This window comes from Lepisma saccharinum, chromosome 1 (genome assembly GCF_977018435.1).
Source record: "Lepisma saccharinum chromosome 1, izLepSacc3.1, whole genome shotgun sequence".
NCBI classification, from domain to species: Eukaryota; Metazoa; Arthropoda; class Insecta; order Zygentoma; family Lepismatidae; genus Lepisma; species Lepisma saccharinum.
The window spans coordinates 174,469,678-174,492,360 of record NC_139229.1 but is presented as its reverse complement, the minus strand read 5'-3'; the positions used below and the strand labels follow the sequence as shown (position 1 = coordinate 174,492,360).

Sequence of the window (22,683 nt, the reverse complement as noted above, 5' to 3'; positions counted from 1 at the left end):
CAATTTTAACATGGTTCGATTTCGATGTATGTCTGTTAACACATACTGCAGAGTTTTAGCGATTACTTAAGATATTGTTCAATATATGCTTTTGTAGTTATGTTAGACAGGCCAGGCTTGGTTCTGTTAGCTTTACAATGAAGTCCCTAAATGCATTCTACAGACACTTGAGAAAAAGTGGGAATATAATCAAAGTGTCCATCAGCTATTCATTGATTTCAAAAAGTATATGATTCAATCAAAAGAGAGAAATTATATAATATATTAGTCGAGTTTGGAATACCTAAGAAGCTTGTTAATATGATAAAAGTATGCACCAGTGAAACAGAAAGTAAAATTTGTGTGGGTATTAATGTGTCTCACAAATTTACAATTCATGATGGGATAAAACAAGGAGATGCATTATCTCCATTGCTCTTTAATTTTGCCTTAGAATATGCTGTTAGGAAGGTAAAATAAACTAAAGAAGGACTAAAATTAAACGGTGTGACTCAGTTGTTAGCATATGCAGATGATATACACTATGTTGCCATTCGTCACCGGACACACCTCAAAAGTGCTTAGAATCGTCTGTACACGTCATACAACCTATAAAAGGCATTGCCGATTGAGAATACACACATACCAGCTACAGCAGTCAATATGGACAGACGATGCGAACTGAGTGAGGCGGAAAGAGGGATGATCATTGGAGCCCACAGGTTTGGGCATTTGACCCGTGAGATTTCCAACAAATTTCAGATACCCCGGTCGACAGTGAGTGATGTTATCGTGAAGTGGAAGCGAGAGGGGGTCATGACATGCCGACCCAGACCCAGTAAACCGAAAATATTAACAGATTGTGACCGTCGATGCTTGAAACATGTGGTGAAGTCAAACCGGAAGGTGTCGTTACAGATGGTGGCACAGGAGTTTTAATCGGCTTCCAGTAGTGTTGCAAGTGATCGTACTGTCTGCCGGGAGATCGTCGCACTTGGTTTTCATGGTTGCGCAGCAGTTCACAAGCCACATATCACAGCCCGCAATGTGACCAGTCGGTTACAGTGGTACAAGGAATCCCGCCATTGGACTCTCTAAAAATGGAAATCCGTCCTATGGAGTGATGAATCGGCTACCAGATGTGGCAGTCCGATGAACGTGTGTGGGTGTGGCGTATGCCCGGTGAACGGACTGTATTACAGGACTGTATTGTACCCACAGGGAAATTTGGCGGAGGTGGCATCATGGTGTGGTCCTGCTTTTCGTGGTATGGTCTTGGTCATCTTGTTTTAGTTCTGGGAAACATGAATGCCGATGCGTACCAAAAAGTTCTGGACAATACTGCGCTACCGACATTGTGGGAAGAATTCGGTATTGGCCCATACCTGTTTCAGCACGACAATGCTCCATGTCATACGGCAGGCATTATCAACACATAGTGCGAGGACATGGGTGTGCAAAAACTTGATTGACTAGCCCAAAGTCCAGATATCAATCTCAGTGAACACCTTTGGGATGAGTCGGAGTGCCGCTTGAGAGCCAGGCCATGCTGCCCAAAAAACACCACTGAGCTGTTTCCCGCTTTGCAGGAGGAATGGGGAAAGATTCCCGTCGACACGTATGGCAAATTGGTGGAAAAACTTCCTCGAAGGGTTGTGGACGTCATTGTGGCGAAAGGTGGTCCTACACGATACTGATGTGGTGCTGCAACTGGATTAACATACTGGTATGGGGTGTCCGGTGACGAATGGCAACATAGTGTAGACTTATTAGGGGATGATAACAATACAATTAAGAATAATGCAAAAAAATATTTTTCAAAGCAGCTAAAGAGATAGGTTTGGAAGTTAGCAAAGAGAAAACTAAATATATGCTTACAGGCTGAAACCAAGTGTTAGGTAATAATCAAAATCTAATTATTGATAACAACTCGTTTGAACCAGTTTCCAAATTCAAATACTTAGGAGTAATACTAACAAATGAAAATGATATTAAAGAGGAAATAAAAAACAGGCTTAATTCAGGAAATGCAAGTTACTTTTTCTCGTTTAATATCTAAGGAACTAAAAGTTAAAATATACAAAACAGTAATTTTGCCTATATTATGATATGGATGCGAAACTGGGTCCCTTACATTGAAAGAGGAACATAAATTGAGAGTACTTGAAAATGAGATCCTTAGGAAAATATTTGGACGTAAAAAGGAGGAGGAGACAGGTGAGTGGAGAAGGTTACATAATTTAGAAGTACATAATTTGTATTCATGTCCAGATATTATTAGAATGATTAAATCAAGACGACTTAGGTGGGCAGGCCCAGTGACGGTGCCAGAGAAAAATGACCTTTGGGGGGGGGGGGCAGAAGGGGGGCAACAAAATATTATTGGGGGGCAGTCACATTATAATATGCCTAAAAACATTATATATATATATATATATATATATATATATATATATATATATATATATATATATAAACATATAATAATGCTTATAATAATAATTATTATTATCATTATATTCATGTATGGTGTTTTGTGCTGGTCTTTTATTCCGAGTGAATGTTTACCTAAATTTACTTCTTGATTACGAGTTTATCTCCATGTGATCCGCTTTAAGAAAAGCATTAATTCTTCTTTTTATTCGTGGGAACTGCCGCAAGTTGCATTGTTTCTAGTGGCCTATTTCCGTATTAGAAGACATTTATAATATTATAATTCATCGTCTTTCTTGAAATAAAACTACTGATATAAATATTCAAGTTATAAGATAATAATATAAATGCCGAAAAAAATGTTTCGAAGAGTTTCTTCTCAATACCAAAAACAGCCAAATGAGGCAGCTGGTATCCAGCATCCTGTTTCGAGCAAAGCTTTCTAACGGTTTCAAACACGAAAAGGTTCTTTCACACGCTGCATTGGGAACTTGAAGTGTTACAGCGAATACAACTAGTGTGAACCTTGTGAAATATCAATTTATACTTTCCTAGGATTTCGAAGAAAACCATTAAGTGGAGTCCTTTGTCCCATTTTCGTAACGCTGAAGAGTTTTTGGCAAAATCTGCATTTGACCTTTCAGGGAAACCTTATCACAGGAATAAAAATGTGCAAAAGGTTACAGTTATCTCATAATTCAAGAAATAATCTGACCCTCACTCTACCACTCCAACGTATGTTTCTGTTACACAATTACAGGCACATATGGAGTTCTTGGGAAGAAGTTCTTCGATTTTGGTATTTACGAGAAAGAGCGAAACCGCATCTAATGATTGAAGAATGACAAATCCTAAAAAGCGTTCTTTTAACTGCCCGCAATACAAACATCTGTCCTGTTCCTTTCTCGCAATGTCTTTTGTTTCATCTGCCATCAGTGCAAACACTTTCACCTGATCCACTCCCTGGCTTATTTTGCTGAGAATAAGTGTGGACATTACACAGATTAAGTTGTTTTGAATCAAATTTTGAGTGTAATTTGCATTTTAAGGTTCAAGGTCAATACTTTCCAAATAATATCCCCTCATTTTGAAATTAACTTCAAGAGTATCGAAGAAATTCCCTCAGACTCATCATCTCGAAAATCAAGTCCCTGATAGTAAGAACCCACAACGCATCCACAAGAACTGACATGTAGTGTCGGTTTTCTTGGATCAACTTTGGTCCCGGGTTCGATACCCGGTGGGGACACTTTAAACTGTAGGTCCAGTCCCGATTAGCCTTACACTGTATAAAGTGGGCCTCAAACACTAAACCAACCAACTAACCAAATCTTGAATCACCTTTCAATTTCAATGTCTTTTACTAATTAGCATCGTCACTAACGACCCATGATTAGAATAATTTCCAGTTCTTAAAACTCGTTAAAACTTAGGTTAATCGGACGATTACAGCACATAGTAAACGAATGAGAAATCGCCTATGTCCAGGTCGGCGCTTGAATCTTGAACGTAAGTTACACACACATACCGTATATATACTAAAACAAATTAATATTTGTTAGTTATGTTGGTATCAGGAAAAGTGATATCATGCAGAATACACCACTTAGAAAAGGTGAAATTCGTCATACTCTTAGAAATGAACTTTCTTATTATTTGATATTTCATTAACTTCAGTTAGGGGGGGGGGGGGTGAAGTATCTGACTGGGGGGCGCCCGCCCTCCCTGTAGCATCGTCACTAGGCAAGCCATGTGGCACGAATGGGAGAGGAAAGAAGAGTTTCTTGTTGGGAAACCTGATGGAAAGAGACCTGTAGGAAGGCCAAGACGAAAATGGAGGGATAAAGTTGAGATGGACCTAAAGGAAATCGGTAGGGATGGAAAAGAGTATATAGATCTTGCTCAGGATAGGGACAGATGGAAGACCTGTGTTTGTTGCTGCAACCATGAACCTTCGGGTTTAAGAAGACTAGAGAGTTAGTTAATTAAGGGGATGAGGGACAATTTCGCACCAGTTGTGCATTTATTTCAATATCCTCCGAATGGCCAGTGGCACTGTGGAAAAAAGCTGGTGTTCAATAGAGTATGAATTTCTCCACATGTTGCAAGTGAGTGTTCTTTAAAGTTGATTATTAAGGTAGATACGATGTGTGAAAAATATGATGAAAAAGAATTTTCAGAAACCCATGTATTCCTTATGGGGAATTAACTTCAACTTAAAGTTATGGCTAATCAAATGGAAGTTTCGAAATTTCTGTCTGTCAATTACTACTTCAGTCTGTCCTTTTTCCGTTGAAATATTTTTCTATGCCATCGGAAGATTGATATTCCCAAGAGAACAAATAAAATAATACTTTCATAAGAGCAATGTATTTCTCCTTCCCTCTTACGGCCATCCTGGCAGTGCTGCCAAACCTGATGTACATAAAAGAGCTAAACTTCACCGTAAACAGAGTAAAAACATTCAAGGAGCTAGATTTACGAAAATGGATAAAGTGCCTCCTGGGGTAATTTTAGGTGTCAAATGAGTGGGGTGTTGGTGGGGTGTTGTTAATACTGTTAGCTTTAAAGTGATAGCAATTTATTCTTAGTTTTAACCATCTAGATTCAGCAGCATCACGAATCTCAATAATCCAGCGATGGTCATATGAAATCAAAAATAAAGTAGTCCCGGATAACAATATTACGTCCTCTTCACGTCAGCCAATGTGCTGATGTTTGAAAAATATGATGAAAAATAATTTTCAGAAACCCATGTATTCCTTATGGGGAATCAACTTCATAAAGTTACAGCTAGTCTGTCAATTACTACTTCAGTCTGTCCTTTTTCCATTGATATATTTTTCTATGCCATCGGAAGATTGATATTCCCAAGAGAACAAATAAAATAATACTTTCATAAGAGCAATGTATTTCTCCTTCCCTCTTACGGCCATCCTGGCAGTGCTGCCAAACCTGATGTACATAAAAGAGCTAAACTTCACCGTAAACAGAGTAAAAACATTCAAGGAGCTAGATTTACGAAAATGGATAAAGTGCCTCCTGGGGTAATTTTAGGTGTCAAATGAGTGGGGTGTTGGTGGGGTGTTGTTAATACTGTTAGCTTTAAAGTGATAGCAATTTATTCTTAGTTTTAACCATCTAGATTCAGCAGCATCACGAATCTCAATAATCCAGCGATGGTCATATGAAATCAAAAATAAAGTAGTCCCGGATAACAATATTACGTCCTCTTCACGTCAGCCAATGTGCTGATGTTTGAAAAATATGATGAAAAATAATTTTCAGAAACCCATGTATTCCTTATGGGGAATCAACTTCATAAAGTTACAGCTAGTCTGTCAATTACTACTTCAGTCTGTCCTTTTTCCATTGATATATTTTTCTATGCCATCGGAAGATTGATATTCCCAAGAGAACAAATAAAATAATACTTTCATAAGAGCAATGTATTTCTCCTTCCCTCTTACGGCCATCCTGGCAGTGCTGCCAAACTTGATGCACATAAAAGAGCTAAACTTCACCGTAAACAGAGTAAAAACATTCAAGGAGCTAGATTTACGAAACTGAATAAAGTGCCTCCTGGGGTAATTTTAGGTGTCAAATGAGTGGGGGTGTTGGTGGGGTGCTGTTAATACTGTTAGCTTTTAAGTGATAGCAATTTATTCTTAGTTTCAACCATCTAGATTCAGCAGCATCACGAATCTCAATAATCCAGCGATGGTCATATGAAATCGAAAAGAAAGCAGTCCCGCATAACAATATTACGTCCTCTTCATGTCAGCCAAGGTGCTATAAAAAAAAAGTAGCTGGGGATGTAAGATGGGGTGGGGCGACGCACCCAATATAACAATATGACGTTACATGCAAAATGTATACTTATGACAGAAGATGTCTATGTAAAGCGGAGTCAGTGATGGCATCATAGTGGGACAGGGGGAGGGTGCCATAGTTCACAGCCAAACAATTGCATGAAAGAGCCAGATCTGGTTCCAAAAGAGCGAAGCTGGCAACAGTAATCTGCAGCTGGTAACAGTTCACTATGGGGGTGACGGATTTCTTCAAATTTACAGGAGAAAGTACTTATGGAAATATTTTCTGTATTGTTGTTGAAGTTCGTGAATGTAGTTTTGATCCATTTTAATGCGAATACGTGTTATTTTCTGTGAAAATCTCTGTCCAGCACGCTGTTTCTGCTGCCGCCATTTGCTTTCTGCACGAGAGCACAATGTTCCGTGTGTTAGATGACGTAAACCCCGTAATTAGTGTTTCAAAATCACCGTGTTTTCACTAGAACATGACGTGTCGAGTATTTTTAATTTTTTTTTAACTATGCTTGCCTAACCTAACTTTACGGAAAATGGTTTGTGGAGCTAACGTCAATGGTTTTTGTAGATAACGTGAATGGTTTTTGTGGATAACGTGAATGGTTTGTGGGGCTAACATCAATGGTTTGTGAGGCTAATGTCAATGGTTTGCGAGGTATTAGCATAATTTCAAATCCGGGCACGAAAGTACGTATTTTCCGGTGAACAAGGTTGCAACACTGCATAAACCGACAAAACACTCTCACAACGTGCGATGAACCAGTACACTATCGCCATAATATGTGTTGCAGAATGGAAATAACAAGTAACAGTAAGTACTCGTAAATGTAAGAAATAGACATTATCTTAGAAATGCATTACTTCACCTTAGGAAATGTTCTGCATTCCAAAATAGTACGTACGTTAGCAATGTAAAGAAGTGTGAAATAAGTGATTTGTAGGTGTCACCCCCATAGTGAACTAGTACCCAGCAGCTACCGAAGAGAGAAGAAACTAGGGGAAATTATCCCTCTCCCCCTTAAATGCATTCTACTAAGGTTCTGATGTACTTCTACATTAATTCCAACTAGTCTACGGTACTTAAAGTTGCTTTTCAAAAGAAAATGCATTGTCCATGGCAATCACGCAAACTTGCGTAAGGTAATATTTAGGTAAAACTTCGGTATGGTCCCAACGGATTTCTTCATTTTTACATTCTTACGAAAATGTGTTTCTGTAGCATTTAGAAGTTCGTGGAGGTATTTTCTTTCATCGTGGAATCTATTTCACCGGGAAATCACGTATTTTTCAACAGAAATCTCTCTCCGACGCACATTTGCCATTGCTTTCATTTGCTTACACTACGTGAACCAAATGTTGCGAACGTTTGATGACATAACTCCCTGTTAGTGTTTCCAACCATGCCATTTTTTTAGCAAGAAGATGACAATTTTAACTATGTTTGCTTATTAAAATTTCGGTAACCACCAAACGTCTCTAATTCCCTTATTTTCGTATTTTTCACATTGATACTTACATATTCTGCATTCGTAAGGATTCTTCTATTTCGCATTTCGTTTTTTGCATGCAAATAATCTCAATTTTCGAAATATCGAGTATTTTTATTTTGTTCGCTTTCGCTTGCGTTGCACGCGATATGGCGGAGAAATCTTGACTAGCGTAGTCCATGATCAGTGGTTATGCAGTGTTGCAACATTCTTCATAGAAAAATACCTACTTTCGTGTTACTGATTTTGTATTTTATTCCAGGTTCGAAAACTCCACGAACCATGCACAGATAGACCCACGAACCATTCATAAATATTAGCCCCACGAACCACGCACGGCAAGGTTAGGTTAGGTTCTGTTAGGTTAGGAAACATAGTTAAATTTGTTATTCAAAATCAATTTTTTTTTCGGGTTCGAAAACCCTAAGAACCATTCATAAATAGCCCCACAAACCATTCACTGATAGCCCCAAGAACCATTCACGGATAGCCCAACAAACCATTCATAAATAGCCCCATGAACCATTCACGGATAGCCCCACAAACCATTCATAAATAGCCCCACGAACTATGCACGGCAAGGTTAGGTTAGGAAAGATAGTTAAATTTGTTTTTCAAAATTAGAATTGTTTTACGAACCATTCACGGATAGCCCCACGAACCATTCATATATGACCCCACAAACAATTCATAAATAGCCCCACGAACCATTGACGGATAGCCTCACAAACCATTCATAAATAGCCCCACGAACCATTGACGGATAGCCCCACGAACCATTCACGGATAGCCCCACAAACCATTCATAAATAGCCCCACGAACCATTCATAAATAGCCTTAGAGATACTGGGCGAAAGGGGGGGGGGGGTTATAACCCCCATCAACCTCACATTGAGCACGCCACTGATCCTGTGCACGTCATGTTGTCGCAAGTTCGTAATCAGAAATGATGAACAGTAACTCACGTTTATTTACGTTTTAGAACTGTTACACAGTTATAAAACCGCGCATTTGGAAACACTGACCGGTTGTGACATCGCAAATATTTGGTTCACGTAGTAGACGGACATCAAGGGAACAGCTTTCGTGCAACGGAGTGACATTAATGTTGAAAATTACATGATTTATCGGCAAAAAAATTTCAACGAGGTGAAAACAAACTTCCAAGACCTTCCTAAAGTATAAAAACCCATTTCGGTAGGTACTTTCTCCTGTAAAATTGAAGAAATACGTTTTGGGGATACGAAAATTTTACCGTTTGCATAACCTATCTGAACCTAACCTCACCTTGCCATGCATGGTTTGTGGGGCTATGCGTGCATAGTTCATGGGTATTTTTGGTAAGAGTCTAGTTTACGTCCTTTTCCTAAGGAATACGTGTCATATATCGTTGGAAAGGTTATTTTATAAGGAATTCAACAAAGTAAATCCAAGGCGAGGAAAAAATTTCCTGGAGGAGAAAATCGAGAAAAACCGATGTTGTCCGGATATGAATGATTGAACGTAGTGAGGACATTTTTCGATGATGAAGCACATATTTAGGCGTGAAATGAGCGCTAATGGAACCTAACCTAACAGGCCTAACCTAACCTCGTAGGCATACCTCGTTCCCGTGAATGGTTAGTGACAGAAAGTGTAAAAAGAAAAACTTACTTACTCTACGGATGCCGGAGCACCGGCTGTCTGCTAGCACGGTTTTGTAAATGGGCAAGAAGGAGTGCGCAAGAAAGACGTAAACAGGTAAGAAGGAGTGGGCAAGAAGGACGTAAACTAGACTCTAGCCATATTGTGTCTTACGGAAATGCAAAAAAGGAAGGAGAATAATTACTCCTCATGTCACAAATTGAAATTATTTACATGAAAAAAGCAAAATAACACCTTGCAGAATCTTTCGCAATACAGAATAGGTAAGTACGAATGTTAAAAATGACGAAATTAACGAGTGAGAGGTGTTGGGACCATATCGAAGTTTTACCATTTTTTCAACATAACTTTTCTTCGAAATGCAAACAGTGCTCATTAATTTAAGGAAGGTTCAAATTTCGTGTGACAATGATTGCCAAAATTCTACGATAATTAGTCTTCCTGTTAGGAGAATTTGAAAAGAAAATCATAAAATAATCGAAACCGTTACCCTTCAATGGGCTGGGAAACATTTTATGCATGACGAAAAAAATGTCAGAAGCTTGTCCGAGGACAGGGTCATAAAGTACGTAACACCTTAATTGCCCATCCCGCCTTTCAATCCGTAGGTCACGAAAATAAAACTCTCGAACATTCTCTATTATTATTTATGTGAAAAATTTCCTCCTGCCTTTTGCCTTCGTGTTGTCTAAATATTTTTGTAGCGTAGAAGTAGCATACATACGTTTCTGTTCCTGTCACCACGCCTGCTGCGGGACGATTTGTGGTTCATAGTACAGAAAATCCCGATCCCGGAAATTTTCGTGTCGGGGAATGGTCAGAATTTTCCGACACTGAAATCCCCCCCAAAAATAATCCCATCTCAGGTGTCTGTTTTTCCATGTATGGAATAAAATATGTTAATTTCAAGAAATTTCAGACACTTATAGTACAAAAACATTGACAATTAACCATGAGTATTACCGTGCAAATTGTCCATCCCCATGTTTGTGTACTTTATTTCAAACTTTATTTGACCCAATAAGAGCTTCAAGAATTAAAAGAAAACTCAAAACAAGCTGTTGAGAACTTATGCACCAGCATAGATAAAAATCCGTCGCTTAAAAACACATAGGACAAAAGATAGAAAAAAAATAATGAAAATAGTCATGGACAATTTGCACGGTACTACTCATGGATCCCACACCCACTGTAATCGTGGAAATCGACAGCACGAATCATATCTTGATTCCTTCAATCATATCAGAGATGAAACACGAAAGTGAATATATTTAATCGATTTAATCTGCTAGTGTGATACAATTAATGAGGTTGGTTTTGCTACATATTATTGGATGTATAATAGTGTATCATAACTTACTATTGCGTGAACAGGTGCAAAAATTAGTTTTGAAAGGTTCCAATATTAACGCTATACGTTTTTATAGCTAGGAAAAATGTTCGCATGTGGATGTAGTAAGGCATCTTCTGGGCTGTTTCAATGTGAATGCGACAAAGAAGCGTTTGAAGTTCAACTACTAGGTCCAGAGAAACTGTGTCCACATGAAAAAGTAAAAATGATGGAAGCAGCACATTGCATGATATATGCAAAGTCCGACCACATTATTGGTAAATTTGGAGCAAAAGATCTTGTTTTAATGGAGTTAAGATTTGATGGGACTTTCGGATTTCCAGGAGGAATCGTAGAGAAGCACGAACCTGATGTCATTACTGGGCTTAACAGAGAGATGGTCGAGGAAATGCATCTAGATACAGAGAAGCATGCTGTTAACGAGGAGCATTATGTTGTATCACATTTTCACAGTGACAAAAAGCTTTACACACATTTTTATGCTATGGAAGTATCAGTAGAAGATTTTATAGCAATTGAGAAAAGATCATTAGATGCTTATGACTATGGTTCTGAAGTTATGGGTGTTTTGCGCCCACCTTTGTACATTATGGAGGATGGTTATGGTGGTTTACCTGCATTTTTGGATAATAACTTCATTCCCAATTCTAAAGAGCAGTTGCTTTATGCATTATGTCACTGTAATCTCATCACTGAAAAAGTTTTACGTGATGCTCTTATTGCTAGTAAAAATAACAAAAAAATTGTATCCTGTGGTTCACATTTTATTGGCTGTAACAAAGTAAATGCTTTGTGAACTTGCATTTCATGACCTAGAAGTTAATAAATTGGGCTGAAATTGGTGTTAAAAAGATGTTGCAATGATATGGTAGATTTGACTAGTCATTTTTTTTTTTTTTATATAACAGTATGTCCAAACATCAAAACACACATTTGTTATGTTTGGCACACAGCAGAGGTATTTGTTTGAAATAATGTTTTACATGTGTGTCCTAAGAAGGAGAAATGATGCAGAAATGCCGAAGCAATGAAACTTAATTTCTTTACAGTGATAATTGCCAACCAGTTTTTGGTAACACTTTACTATACTGGAGAGGGATTTCTTCAAATTTACAGGAGAAAGTACTTACGCAAATCATTTTCTGTAGCATTGTTGATGTTCGGGAATGTAGTTTTGATCCATTTTAATGCGAATGCATGTTGTTTTCTACGAAAATCTATTTCCGACACGCTATTGCTGCTGCCGCCATTTGCTTTCTGCAAGAGAGCACAATACGCTCTCGTGTTGTCTGTATATGCTAAATTGAATGAAAGGAGTGCTAATGGAACCTAACCTAGTAGGCATACCTCGTCCCCGTGATGGTTTGTGGGGCTATCATGAATTTTTGGGCTACCTGTGGACGGTTTGTTGGAAATAAGGAACCACAGTAAGTACTCGTTGATGTAAGAAATAGACATTATTTTCGTTAGAAATTCATTATTTCACCTAAAGAAATGTTCCGCAATGAAGAATAGTACATTAGCAATGTAAATAATTCCGAAATAAATCATTGATCGGTGTCTCCGGTATAGTAAAGTAGTACCCAGTTTTCTTCACAATACTGTATGCTTGCAAGCACAAGCGTCAATAATGAAATGCTCGTCCATTGCGAATGTAATAATGTACATGCATAAATGTGTAGCATGGCACTGTTATTCAAATGATTTTAGGGTTTTCAATAAATTTTCCTTGGAAGCTCATAAAACGTGTGGTATTTATAACCATGCCAATTGAGGGATATACACTCAGTTTTATTTCATTACATACAGTACCCAGAAATGCATTTGACCATTAGGAGGCAGGCTTTACAAAGATGAGAGGTCATGGTTCTGGGAAACATTTTCTGTGCTCGAATTTCATTGTCAGTTATTCCCCCATTGCCCAATACACTTCTCAGAAAGTCTTCCTTCGATTGGGATCATCCAGTGTTAAAAGACTCAAATTTGCATCTGGTGTTATATAAGTCCTACCATAAAATATGCCATATTGTCAGTTGTGGTAAGCTGAGTTTCTATTGGAAAGCTTCTTTGTGCTTGGTTTTTCCACCCTGTTTTCTGAAATTCTGTGTACTACTGATGAACGGAATTTGTCATTGGGAACTTAGTGTGATGAAATTCGAGCACAAAAATGCATTCTTGCTGCCGTGACCTCCCATCTTCCGAAGCCTGGCTCCGAGTGATCAAATGCATAACTAGGGGACACTTCGTGCCTGCCTGTATTTACATATTTAGCACATTTTTACTACACATCTGTGTGGAAAATGTTTTTTATGGCATATGAAACTTGGGTTATAGTTAATTTACTTGAAATGAACAAAAATATGTACACGTAAAAAACTTTTCTTAAACTTTGTTTATCCATAAATAATCTCATTATAATTGCTTTCTCGTCTACAAGCAACTACTTTCTTTAAAAAAACTCTTTTTTTGTGTCTTCAAAGTTTCTGTTCTCTCTACAGTAGAATTATTTTGTAGAACACGAATGTGTTTGTAATATTCGTGAAACAACTTCTAAAAAGGATCAGATGTTAAAACTATACGGTACTCTGAAAAATAACATGTACAAACAGAGTTAGTACATAGAGTTTTCAAATTTGTCACACTAGGCAGACACATGCATTGTTTTAATGAAATGATTTAATTGTATAATGTGACAAGTGCAGCTACAATTTTTAGTCATTAATTTAATCACAAGTAAATATCCCGCGGGAGGGTATTTGATTGTATTTTTTTTTTTTTTTTTTTTTTTTTTTTCAGACATTTAGTTTGTGATGTGCATAAAGTGTATCTGTGTTACTAGTCTCCCAAACACATTCATTTCCTGGTTGCAAAAGCTTTAAATTTTTAAAGATGCTATAAATGAACTAATTGAAGCATACTTCAAACTTCCTTAACATGATTGTTAACTTTAAAACCATGTCGAGGCTTCGCTAGAAAGCTAATTAGGTTATTAATCCTGCCACTAGTGGATTTGACCAAGCTAATCACCTACTAGGATACCTTGTTCGCTGTTTGCATGCTGATAGTAAAATAACAAATACACCTGAAAGAAGAACAATCTCTGATTACTGTATTTACGCGTGTATAATGCGCACCCTGGTTGTTGATGGGGAAAAGTGACAAACAATTATATCTCATATAATGTGCAGTACAATTCAGTTTCAAAAAATGGTTTTCTTAGTTATAGGTCGTAAAGCTATTGCTATGCCCATCAAGAGTGAATGACATACGTATTCAGTGAGTCACCTGTTGCTATATGGACCAAGAGGGGAATATCCTCTCCTGTAAATAAAAATACACTAACCTCCCTTCTCCCTCCACTGTGTTGAGCATTCCAAAGCTTTCACTCTTGAACCACATTGTTTATTCTTAGTACAGGGTGGCAACTCACCGGGAATTATGCGTGAATTATTGGCTCCGGTAATTATACGTGTAGTGTATTCTCTGTAGACGTGAAAAATTGCAAATTTCATTATTCCAAATCCAAATGAATTTATACATATTTATAAATGCCCTGAAGCAAGTTTTTCACAGTTCAACTTTTATTTGTATCGAGGAAGGAAAAGAAAGCTGCATGGAAAATAAAACAGAATTCAATCAGTTTACTTTGTTTGTGTCTTTTGCAGAACAATCTATTAGACAGATGGAATATTATTGCAAGTAAATAACATTTAACATTTTTTTCAGATTAGTTAGTCTCATAACATGTATTTCGAGTTTGAATATGTGAAATGCCAAATGTAAGCTCTGCATCTTATATTAATATTTTAAGAATATATATAAATATATACAGTTTAATTGATTTGAATTTTTGGATAGGATTGGAATCACAGGGATCCTTTATATTGTTAATATATTTGTGTGTGGAGGTGGAGGCTGTAGGTGAGAGGCAGTAATACACAAGTTTGAAATAGATAAAATCATCTCCTTGTACCCTTGAATTTTTGGAATGTTCGCCTTGAAAACCAGAAATTATACTTGAATTTTTTCATGGTCCTAGAGTAGCCACAGTAGAAGTACATATGATCAAAATTACGTTACAGATTTGCAGCACTCAGGAAGTTATTTTGTATTATTTCTCATCCAACAAATACTGCTGATACGCATCCCATGTGACTGGAGGTGTGTGCTTGAATTCTGCCAGAAAGGCTCTGATTTTCTTGGTGTCGCAGAACATTACATTATGAAGTGAAAAATTGTGTGAAATGACTTTTGAACTTTGAAACGTGGTTTTGCTAATTCCTTCTTTACTTTTTCTAAAAAATAAAAAATGTTTTTTCCATGTCTAATGTAACATTTATACGAGGCACATTCAGGACTCTCCCACTGGCAGTTAGCAGCACAAGATTTCTTCCATTAAGGCATTTACATACTCCATGTACAGTAGGTCATATTATTTGGCCAGTTATACATTTTAATTATTTCCTTTTCCTTATGTTTTCTTTCATCCAAAGTATCATAAAAATCAGAACGTTCCTTCACTTTATGATGAGCTTATTTCAACCACATTTCACATTAGCATCGCCATCTTGAATGGAATACTGTTGCCATATTCACAAACTGCAGAATTTAAGCTTTACAATGATATAACATGATAGGGTTCTATAAACATGAAAAATCAATGCAAATGTCACAAAATCATGGAATGACCCTGTATGGTTTTCCATGTTAGTGTTCCGTGCATAATGCGCACCTCGGTTTTTGGTGGCAAACCTTTTGGAAAAAAATGTGCATTATACATGAATAAATACGATACCTTGTTGGCCCAGATTGTACTAAAATGTTACAATGTTATACTATGCAAACATTAACTTGCAAGGTTTCCTATGTAAATTAGTTTCATTATAAGATAGCAATATTAATTCTTTCATTTCTTGAATGAACATCAATAGTTTGAAACAAATAAAACATAAAACCTTCTATTTTTGCAAAATTTATGTATGCATTAGTTATTTGGGTCAGCTTCTGGCAGCCAGGTTATGGATATTAAAGTGACCTTTCATCTCAACCAATCAGAAGATATCTCGAGATGTGAGAATATTATGAATACACAGCACATTTCCTTAGCAGGATGTTAGTTGGCACCATGTTCTAAACATTAATTTGGTTATCATACTAATTGCAGATATCAAATTTGAGTTGATAGTAAAATCAAGTCTCAGATGGTAGTACTCAATCAAAATATATCAAATGACTGGTATCATGATAAATAATAGAATCTGTCAGGAATAGACAAAACAAAAAATTATTTGGGCACCAGCCCCTTTTTTTCAGAAGCCAGCATATTCTTTTTGCGATATGGGCTAAGAAATTCATAGATCCAACAAAGATAAAGCTACACATTATGTAATGTAACCTTAAAAAAATCTAATTTATTAATTCTGATTTAGTGATACAGAAAAAAACAAATATTAGAAAACACAAACTGTACTCCTTATTTTTTCTTTAAAAAAGAATGTAATGGAAGTTTTCTGAAAGGGAACTTCAATTGTTATTTTACTTGTAACCGGATTTCAAAATTCATGCACCATGGCAACTGGACACCTTATATTTGTTTATCTCTGGAACCTATTACCTAAGTATGAGAACTTGTTGAAAAGTTCGTGGCCTGACTCAGAAAAATGCACTGGGAATGGTGATATTTCACAGTTACTCAATGTACTCCTCTTGAGGCTCAATGCACTTCCTGGCATGGTGCTCCAACTTTTACCACTTAAAAAGAGTCTGAAGTTTGGTCCTCACACCAACGTTCCGTGGCAGTGATCACCTTCTGATTGGATGTAAAATGGCACCTCTTCAGATGTTTTTCAAGATGGGGGAATAATCGAGACAATAAAAGCCCAAGTCATGCAGTTTCAGATGTGTTTGCAATGCTTGATGGAGGATGTATTGTTGTGGAGGAACAGGAACCCCTTTTGAGCTATCCACCGCATTGCTTCTTCACAGTCTCCTTCAGTTGGGTATGTAATTACATATTTAGTTATTTTCACCAAAATATAGAGTTAAATGTGGATTGGAATTGTAAAAAAAAAACTTTTTAATACTATAAGACCGTACACGAGCTACAGAATATACAGTCTCTGCATTGTAACTATTATCGTGACTGTCTTAAAGAGTAACCACAAGCGAATTCCGTACATGTGCCACAAAATTGTTGTTTCGGGTGCTGCTGTCAGGCATGCAACTAGTAGGGAGGGTGGAATTAGCAATGGGCTGCTGTACTTGGGACTCTCTTCCAATGTTGCTAAAATAAAATTTGTAATTAGCAGGAGCCGATGCTTGAGCCCTCATTCTTTATTGTTGACAACAGTTGTAAATAAACAGGAATTTAAAGTGTTTTACCAGAGCAATAGCCAACAGTTTGGAGGTGTAAAGTTGAATAAAAATATATGTATTGTTTGGATGACAGAAAACTTGTAATTAACGCAATTAGAGGGTATAAAACATCTCGAACTTTCGTTTGTTTAATATTGCTTTGGACTTTGTCAGTTGTTCACAAGAAAGTCACCCAACTCTTTCGGTCACATGAAGACATGTAAAGGGTGTTTCATAAAGTGCGCAGTTTTTGAAAATGCCATAACTCAGCCAAAGTTGCATGAAAGTTGACATTTTGTTTTTTATTATTTTACACATTCATTACGATTTAATAATTTAAAAGTGAAAAGTGTCTGGCATATGACCGTATGCGATTTAAGAGTGAAAAATGATGTCTGGCATATGTCCACCTCTGTTTTGTAAGCAGGCAGTAACTCGATCTGTGAAGTTCACCATGACACTTGTGCAGACGTCTCTGTTGATTGAACCAATTACCCGTTGGATTTTCATCTTCAATTCTGGGATTGTTTGAGGTTTTGGTCAGGAGGTGTGATTGGCCCCTTCTTTTTTGAAGATTGGAACGAAAATGCAGTTACGGTAAACGGTCCTTGTTATCGGGACATGATCAGAAATTTTGTGTGGCCTGCTCTGGATGAAATGGGTACCGTGAGTATGTGGTTTCAGCAGGACGGGGCTACCTGTCACACATCCAACGAGACAATAACCTTACTGCAAGAAAAGTTTCCTGGCCGCGTGATCTCACTTCGTGGTGACCAGCAGTGACCTCCGAGATCTTGTGACCTCACCCCATGTGATTTCTTTTTATGGGGTTATGTGAAGTCACAAGTGTATATGAACAAACCTCAAACAATCCCCGAATTGAAGAGGGAAATCCAACGGGTAATTGGTTCAATCAACAGAGACGTCTGCACAAGTGTCATGGTGAACTTCACAGATCGAGTTACTGCCTGCTTACAAAACGGAGGTGGACATATGCCAGACACTTTTCATTTTTAAATTATTAAATCGTAATGAATGTGTAAAATAATAAAAAAAAAAAAAGTCAACTTTCATGCAATTTTGGCTGAGTTATGGCATTTTCAAAAACTTCGCACTTTATGAAACACCCTTTAGTTATTACGTGAATGTGGGGTATATGTTGAGAAAATTTCTGAAATATGGAAATAATATGTAAAAATAACTAAAATATGAGCCAAACCTAATGTATGTACAAATATAGAAAATAAAAATTGAATGTTTCAAGTCTACATGCCATGATGCGCACATATAATACATTTCAGCTTCACACATAATTGTGCATTTACATATAAATCAGTTTCCTGGTAATGAGATATTTAATACTCTGCATCAATTGCTGGGTCACTGGCACGTAATCTATAAGTAACAAACTGTTCTTATTCCAGGATAATAAAGCAAAGACCTTTCCTGCAGATTTTTGTGCCAACTTTCCAGTAACTGTTGTTTTGTCCTCGGATAATGGTGATTGACTGCTCTATTGATCCACTGACAGATTTTTTTGGCACACATTTCACAGAGTTTTCGCATGCCCAGATCATAGCACCAATGCATTCCCATGAGATGCTCAGATTTTCCTCCACATTTTTTGCCTTGCGATCATTGTTAAATCATCATGAATCATAAAAGAGAGCAGAAAATGATGTTTCACACAAAAGTGCCATTCTGAAAGTCGTCAATACATTGAGAGCCCTCTTCGATAGATCAAAAGTCTTACTTGTCACAGGAATTCGAAATGAGCTAGAAATTTGGATTTTATATTGTAAACGGTATCTATTATCATTTAAAATACTATAAAGGATGTAATATTTCTACCTCATCTGCAAGCCAATAACATACTTAATACCTAGGTATTTAAATTGATTTCCAAAATATTTAATAATTGGCAATCTATTTTCTATGTACCTTTGTGACAAAAATAAAAAAAACTTGTAGAAACAGAAATTTATTCCTCTTGAAGTTCCTATTGAAACCAATGTTAACCAATTCAAATGTGATTTGAATTTTTTAGCCTTTTATTTGGATAATTAGAACTATGCAGCCTCCACCCTCTCCTCAATAACAAAGGATTACTAACCCCTTTTGTGTGCAAGTGCTCATCCTTGAACCTCCACTAGTGACAGTCTTCTTATCTGCCCTCAGTTGTGATTAGTCAGGGTACCTTGTGGGTAATGTTGGAGCATGACACATTGAATCTCAAGCAAATGTTAGTGATGACTTGTTTCATGCAATAAATGAAATAGAAGATTGTATTAAAATTAACAAGTAAAAGCAAACAAAACCCATGAACTTCTTTTAAGCGAGGACATTTCGCTAATGTTGTTACATATGTTTGTGTGGTTTTGTGTACTTACTTAAATGTTGTCCAATATTGGTAGATTAATTACTATTGTTACTAACTGTATATTGTTTTTGGCTTGCTTTACAGGACCACACACAAAATGTGGCAATGTTTACGGGAATGTCCGCTTATGTTAATTATATTTTTTTATACTGTAGTACAGCAGTTTTTTCTTTCTTTAATAATGCATATTGAGTTGCGGTGGCCTAGTCGGTAGGTCATCTGACTGTCACGTGGGAGACCTGGGTTTGCTTTCCGGAGAGGGTGATCTAAGTTTGGAATTTTTTAGGCCTTGTTCTTGCAAAGTGGCTCCGGGGCTCACCCAGCCTCAAATCAATTGGTACCTGGAGGGTAAATGAAGCTGAAGTATGGTGATGATCACATCATCTTCAAATGGCCAAGATTGAGAATGTGTGGGGTCCTACCCCAAAATCCCCGAAATATGCCTTCATGGCATGGTGCTATATGCAGCGGGAACTTTACCTTACCTTAATAATGTATATTTTTATTAATTAAAAAAAAAATCATGTCTCTTTGGAGTTCAAATTAAAAAGAGTCCATTGTATTTGGCATTAGGCTTGTCTGCAAATGGGTCTGAATCATACGAGGGGCATGTAAAAAAAAAAGGGCCAATTGATTATTACAGAGAATAAAATCAAGCGAGAAAATTTTTATTTTGATGCTATACGAGTGTGTACCCTGGCTATTTTTCTTCATAGTCACCAAGCATTTTTGGTACCATGGAACAAGTTTACGTAGACCCTCTGTATAGAAATCTGCCACCTGGGATCTCAGCCAGTCGAGAACTGATGTCTTGAGAACTTCACTATCATCGAAATGTTGCGAAGCAAGCCACTTTTTAAGATTAAGGAACAAAGTAATCACTTGGGGCAAGACCAGGACTGTATGGTGGGTGTTTAAAACATTCCCTTCGGATTTCCCAACAGTACGGTCAGCTGTACCATTATCTTACCTTTCCATCAATCATTACTGTTGGTCCGTAAATGGCACACAATTCCCGATGAATGTCAGCTGCACTCAGTCCTTTTGCGTTGAGAAATCGAATCACCGACCTCACCTCTCATTTGGCTGGATTTTCTATTACAGCAGCTATTTCAAATTCCTGCTACTCACACATACACACCTTCACACTGAGAAATATACCTCTATTGCAGGCACAGAATACTAAAGCATGCTTCCGTGCTCACACAGCTTCATCAGAGTTGCCAGTCCCAAGTAAAAAATTATCAGCCCCCCTTTTTTTTTTGACATAAGCGCTTAACTGTTGTTGTTTCTTTCATTGCAGATAGTTTCACATATTTAACCTCTGAAACATGGCTTCCTTGGTAGGAGCAGCGTATCGTGGTTTGCAGCAAGTGTGGTTCCCTCAGGTGACCAGTGTTCGCTACCGGTACTTCGCAGAAAAAATAGCAAAAGGTCCAACACTTCGGCGCTATGGCTATAAAAATAAACTGTTCCAAGGAGGCTTGCTTCCTCATGTGACTCATGGGAAGAAACTGCCAATACCAGACTACAGGCCAAAGAATGCTTGGTCTGAGAAAAGGGCACTGTTCGGACAGAATGACTACATCGATATTCTTGGAAATGAAAATCTACACCCTACGAGGATCCTTTACAATCTTCCATCATGGTTGAGAGGTGTGAAGGGGAACGAGTTTCAAGTGCTGCTTAGGAAGAGAAAGATGTATGAAAAGGACCTCATGCCAGTGAAAAGGCCAAGCAAATGGAGAGATTTGAATAAAAGAATTAGGTATTTGTGGAAGTTCCTCAATCAGAAAACCAGAGACCATTGAAGACTCTGCAGTGTTTGTTTACAAGAGGATTATGTATTACTGCAGAGAAGAAAAATATTGTGGATATGCACTTTTGTTCACACATACTGAACTATCAGTTTGGTTAACTTTTTTGTTGAGTTTTGTAGTGAAAACTGCAGACAGTAACATTTGAATATGTTGCTCGTGAAGTATTTAGAGGAGTGAGCTAGGCATGCTGCCAGTATGCGCATTTTAGTTATTTGAAAATAGCATGAGTAATGTAAACTAAATAATGAATGCATCTTTTTAGTTTGTTGTAATAAAGGTAAACAAAGAAAATTACATTTTGATCTTCTGAATTTAAAAACCTTGAGACCATGCTGTGCCTTGGCAGCCAAGTTGTCAAAAATTCTTTCGAAAAAGTGCTATTATGTTCCACAGGTTTAGAATTCTTCTAGAGCATTCAAGTGAATCTTTGTGTTTTTGTATGCTGTGTATGCATCTGTGGTAGAAAATAGGCTTACAGTGCTACAAAACTATGACAAGTATCTAAACGACAGCAAAAGCAAAACAGATACAGATTCCCTTCAATGCTCTAGAAGGAATTTTAAAACTACATTTTATTTCAGTGGTTGGAATATCATGGCATCTTTTTGACATAAGAGAATTTTTGAAAAAAAATTGACTGCCACAGGCCAAAGGTCCGGTACAGCCTCAAGAGTCCAGGTAATAACCACAAATTATTACAAAGTAATACAATAGTTCACACTGCTAGCACATACACACACACACTATAAAATTTTGTGGTAAGTTTAGTGTATTTTGTGTAAATCTCTACAACCCAACCAGAATACAAGCTTGGTGGCCGAGCAGTGGTCTGCTTTCAATCTTGCCACTATAGTTTCCAGGTTCGACTCCCAAGCTTGAGCATGGGTGTTTTTACTGTCTCTTCATCAATTCATCTAATCATCACTCATCCTCACTGTCACAGTTAGCCAAAAATGGCAGAAAGGCAAAGCTAAATAACAAAAATTATACTAACATTCTAGGATTGAGTACCAGGTGTAGTGTTCTTCCCTTTTTTTAATGCTACTTCAGCATGCACATGGTGTCAAACTATAGCAGAACTTTACACCAGGTACACTGTTTAATTTGAGCTACTTACTCATTGCATTTGTGATCCCTCTCAGATGTACTCTTTAGGAATAAGAGTGGGTCAAAATTTTGCCTTTTAAAAAATCCTTTAATGTGAACTATGATGTAATTTTAAACAAAATTCTGTGTGAAATCATGTAATTTTATTCATCGTTGAAAACTGTAGTTACAAAGTTTCAAACTTCTTTGTAGTCTATAATATATCTAACAGAGCCTCATATTGGTAGCACTATGGTTTATTTAGCATATTTTTATCCCATTATTCTGGTACTGTGTACTTGTGAACGTAAACAACTACAT

The 22,683-nt window shown here is 37.2% G+C and overlaps 3 protein-coding genes across 5 annotated transcripts in view; 2 read left to right on the top strand and 1 right to left on the bottom strand.

Moving 5' to 3' along the window:
* The window catches only part of LOC146004290 (methionine synthase reductase-like), a 32,469-nt gene extending 22,296 nt beyond the window's left edge, over positions 1-10,173 (bottom strand). The window contains exon 1 of one of the 2 annotated variants that reach the window (XM_083143013.1): positions 10,096-10,173. The gene's annotated coding sequence lies outside the window, so the exon portion shown is untranslated. Of the gene's footprint in view, positions 1-9,861; positions 9,899-10,095 lie in introns of those variants that run through there. The other variant, XM_083143020.1, reaches the window with a different exon arrangement.
* Positions 10,174-10,541: 368 nt separating this feature from the next.
* mRpL51 (mitochondrial ribosomal protein L51) lies at positions 10,542-21,570 on the top strand. Of its 2 annotated transcripts, none has more exons than XM_083142990.1 (2): positions 10,542-10,681; positions 20,760-21,570. In XM_083142990.1, exon 2 carries the CDS (start codon positions 20,788-20,790, stop codon positions 21,265-21,267), a length of 480 nt encoding a protein of 159 aa, XP_082999116.1. In that variant the 5' UTR covers positions 10,542-10,681; positions 20,760-20,787; the 3' UTR covers positions 21,268-21,570. The 2 variants fall into 2 exon arrangements, with proteins under 2 accessions (XP_082999116.1, XP_082999125.1); XM_083142999.1 differs by lacking the exon at positions 10,542-10,681 and adding an exon at positions 15,077-16,721.
* Positions 10,690-13,496, top strand: LOC146004273 (U8 snoRNA-decapping enzyme-like). The gene has a single exon (XM_083142977.1). The coding sequence runs from the start codon at positions 10,808-10,810 to the stop codon at positions 11,516-11,518; it is 711 nt and encodes a 236-aa protein (XP_082999103.1). The 5' UTR covers positions 10,690-10,807; the 3' UTR covers positions 11,519-13,496.
* Positions 21,571-22,683: the final 1,113 nt, after the last annotated feature.